This window comes from Lytechinus pictus, chromosome 8 (genome assembly GCF_037042905.1).
Source record: "Lytechinus pictus isolate F3 Inbred chromosome 8, Lp3.0, whole genome shotgun sequence".
Taxonomy (NCBI): Eukaryota; Metazoa; Echinodermata; class Echinoidea; order Temnopleuroida; family Toxopneustidae; genus Lytechinus; species Lytechinus pictus.
Window position 1 is genome coordinate 14,861,183 of NC_087252.1, and position 4,242 is coordinate 14,865,424.

General features: G+C 42.7%; 1 protein-coding gene across 1 annotated transcript; it reads right to left on the minus strand.

The window, feature by feature from the left end:
- LOC135155225 (uncharacterized) lies at positions 1–1,434 on the minus strand. The gene has a single exon (XM_064104126.1). The coding sequence runs from the start codon at positions 1,432–1,434 to the stop codon at positions 1–3; it is 1,434 nt and encodes a 477-aa protein (XP_063960196.1).
- Positions 1,435–4,242: the final 2,808 nt, after the last annotated feature.

Sequence of the window (4,242 nt, forward strand, 5' to 3'; positions counted from 1 at the left end):
TCATCTGCTCAATGGCTTTTGTAAGTTCTTGCAGAGAGGGCGGTACATCCAGTTCCTCCTTGACTGACAGCTGGGGGATGTGGAGGGTTGCTGAGCTCCAAAGAGTGCCTGGAAGTGCTCAGACCATCGGGTAAGGATAGATGTCTTGTCTTTGAGGAGTGTCAGTCCATCCGCACTGCGTAATGGACTCTGAGCCTGGTGTCTGGGGCCATAAACAGCCCTGATGGCTTCATAGAAGCTTCTGTAGTCACCAGCATCGGCGTACTGCTGTGTTCTTGCTGCAAGTTTGGTCCACCACTCATTTTGCATCACACGAAACTTACGCTGGAGGTTGTTGCAGATGTGACGGAAGGCAGCTTTCTTCACAGGACAGGACGGATGTGACAGGTGGGCCTGGTGGGCCGATCTCTTCTTTTCCAGCAGTTCCTGGATCTCTTTGTTGTTTTCGTCAAACCAATCTCTGCTCTTCTTTATGGAAAACCCGATAGTTTCCTCAGATGACTGCAGAATGGAAGCTTTAAGCGAGTTCCATAGTGTTTCAGGAGAAGGATCCTCTAGGCAGCTGTTGTTTTCAAGCTTGGCCTGTATGCCTACCTGGAACTCAGCTTTCACTTCAGCTGACTGTAGCTTGTTAAGATCAAACTTTTTCCTGCGGGGGCCTCCCTTTCTTAGCTTAGGTTTGAAATGCATCCTGAGTTTGCAGCGCACTAGGCGATGGTCAGTATGACATTCTGCGCTGGGCATCACTCTGGTGTGAAGGATGTCGTTTAGGTCACGTCCACGCACTAAGACATAGTCAATGAGGTGCCAGTGTTTAGAACGAGGATGCATCCATGTTGTCTTGAGACTGTCCTTTTGCTGGAAGACGGTGTTGGTAATGACAAGTTGTTGTTCCATGCAGAGCTCCAGCAGCAAGCGTCCGTTGTCGTTACACTTTCCAACACCATGCCTTCCGAGTACTCCTTTCCAGGCGACATCATCCTGTCCTACTCTAGCATTAAAGTCGCCGAGAATTAACAGCTTGTCGTCTGCAGGGGTGCTTTGGAGAAGTCTGCGGAGTTCCGAGTAGAACATGTCTTTTTCTGCAGGATCGGCTTGAAGAGTCGGAGCATACACACTAAAAAGTGTTGCATGCTGCTTGTTCTTTAGAGGCAGGCGCATGGACATGATGCGGTCGGAATGACCAGTTGGTAGGTTTTCCAGCTTGGAGGCGATGGAAGATTTGAGCATGAAACCAACGCCAGCTAGACGTCTTTCCGTTGCAGGTTTCCCTGACCAGAAGAGGGTGTATCCAGCGCCCTGCTCATGTAGGCTGCCTTCTTCTGAGAAGCGGACTTCGCTTAGGGCAGCAATGTCAACATCAAGCCTTGATAGTTCATGCGCGATAAGAGCAGAGCGACGTTCCGGTCGGTTGCTGTCAGTTCGGTCAAGCATACTTCTGATGTTCCAGCATGCTAGTTTCAGTGTTTGTACACCCTTACAGGTGGGTGTGTACCTTTTTTTCTTTGTTGTTGTTCGACCGCGTGAGAAGATGCCCGTTGACCGCGGCTAGCCAACTGGGTGATGAGAGACGAGCTTTGGTTAGGCCACCTTTTCTAGGCCCCTCTCCGTGTGGAGCAAGCAGTGCTGTCCCTAGATAAGGCTGCTCGGTCGTTCAGGGTGCTGCCGAATGATGCCGTCGTCTCTGGGTCAACATCAGGCGACCAATATCCTGAACCGCCTGCATGCAGGATTGGAACTGCGGCTTCCAGTGACATCTTCCACCTGCCGATTTCGCCCCTTTCCCGTCGCTACAGGGCTTGGTAAGTTTGGTGGCGTTTTGGACATGGACATGTCCTTTATGCCTGCGCTATGGAGGTTTAAAGTGGAGTACAGTGTGCGCAGTCCTGGCCCCACCCTTTACACCCGGGGTTCATCTGCCATAGCCTAGCTAGCTGGGACGGTGACAGCGAGGTTCTCGAGTCGTAGGTTTTACATCAGACTTTCCTTGTCCTAGATGAAAGGCCTGCCAAGGCTGGAGAGTTCCATCTACCCTGATTTGCTGGATGGCCGCTGTTGGCTCTCCTAAGCCAGCGCCCTTTAAGATGGATCTTACTTTTCATTCCATCAGGGTGTCCAGCCACCCTCCACACCGAAACCCAAAAGGAAAAGGTGGGGGAGACGGTTTAGTCGCCGTCGACTCGACCCTGAAACAGGTAGTACTGGCTTCCAGGTTACCAGTAGCAGAAAACTGTCAAGTCTCCAGACCTGACAAGCCTCCTGACCTGACCAAACAAACAGGCGCGGGTAATTTGAAGAGATTACCACATGGTGAGTGTGACCTTGCAGAGGCCCAGTGTGGGGAACATTGGAATTTGCGTGGGTGTGTGGTCTATGACCAATCAGAGCGCAGTATTCTTGTTTTTGAGCTGCAAAATGTACTTGGCCTATGAAAAGCTGGCTGCTGACCCATCTAAAACACATCTTCTTATAAAAATTATATCATATTAAAGCTTAGATCTTCAGCTTTATCATGATTTAAAAATCATTTGTGCCAAAACAGAAATTAAGTGTGAAAACAACAACTTTTGTTGCATGAAAAAAAATATTTTGTTTCATGTTTTAGATCAAAAGTTTTTCCTATATTACAACATTCTTTTAAAAATCCAAACACATGACCTAAAAGAATGATTCTTCCTCTTTACAAAGATACCAAAAACATGAAATTTGGTCAATATTTAGAGCAGCAATGGCCGAATAAAAAGAGGTGTTTTGGTTCGCACCAAGCTCATTTACTATGCAAAAACCCTCTTGTCATGAATATCACTTGGATAAAAGAAGCTACTTTTTCAGGGCTTGCGGACTGACTGTATAAAAGAGAGTTCTCCCTTTTCATACCCCTCATTTAAACTATTTATAACTAGATCTTTAATTTCATTCCAAAAACATCTGTAGAATTCCACACTTAGACCGTCACTCCCGGGTGAACGGTTTAAATTCATGGAAGACAATGCTTTTCTACATTCTGTTTCAGTAAGCAACTCTTCACAACTTTCTGCTTCTTCCCGAGATAAGCATGGTACCTGTACATGAGTAAAATATTTATCAACATCTGTTTCGTGTATCGGTGGACAATACAAGTTTTTATAAAATTTTTGAATATCTTTAAGAATCTCGTCATTATTAAGGACCTTTTTCCCATTTTTTTCAAGAAAGTGTATTTCTTTTTTATTTCCTCTTTGCCTTTCTAGCTGAATAAAATATTTAGTACATTTTTCTCCATTCTCTATCCATTTTTCTCTTGATCTAACATAAGCACCTTTACACTTATTTCCATACCATTTGTCTAACTCTTCTTTCAATTTATACATTCTGTATATTAATTCATCATTCATATCAGTATCAAACATTTCGTTGTAATGCCTTAATTCTCTTTCTAATTTCAGATAATACCCTTTTGCTCTAGATTGCTTTTCCTTTGCATAACGGATACTGTATTCTTTAATCTTATATTTACAAACATCCCATTGTATTTGTGTACTCATTCCTTTCGTTTCAAACTTGACCACTTGTATCAAACTTTTAACATAATTAACATAAACCTCATCATTCAACGAGTTATTAATCTTCCAATAACCTTTACCTCTTTTTTCTTGAGATATTTTTATCTTTGATGATATAGCATTGTGGTCACATTTTAATGCGGGCCTTATGTCTGTTGAAAACACTGAACCCAAAAGACCTCTAAAAATCAACCAATAATCTAGTCTTGAGTGTACATTTAATAATAATTGTCGCCAAGTAAATTGTTTTTTATCTTGGTTACACTTTCTCCATATATCAATTAATTTGTTTTTTGCTTGAAAACTTTTAAAATTCTTTTTTGGTAAATAAACATTTGATATGCCATAAGTATCTAATATTCTATTTTGTACACAATTCCAATCTCCACCTGCTATAACCATATCGTTATTAGGTTTACATGCTTTTACCCAGGCATCTAAGGACTTGTAAAAAAATTATTTCTCCGTGTTCTTTGTCGGAGCGTAAATGTTTATACAAAAGTATGATATTGAATGACATGAAAATCGAATAATGATAGCTCTACCATCTCCTTTACAATTAACAGAAATAGAGTTCAATGAAAGACCCTCACGAACAAGAATGGCTACTCCTCTGGAGTGATTTGTGCCATGGTCAAAGAAACACTGACCTTTCCATTCCTTCTTTACACTTTGCTCTATATTATGTAGCCAAAAAGTT

Coding starts and splice junctions, on each gene's coding strand:
- LOC135155225 (XM_064104126.1), bottom strand. CDS start 1,434: ATGCTTGACCGAACTGACAGCAACCGACCGGAACGTCGCTCTGCTCTT.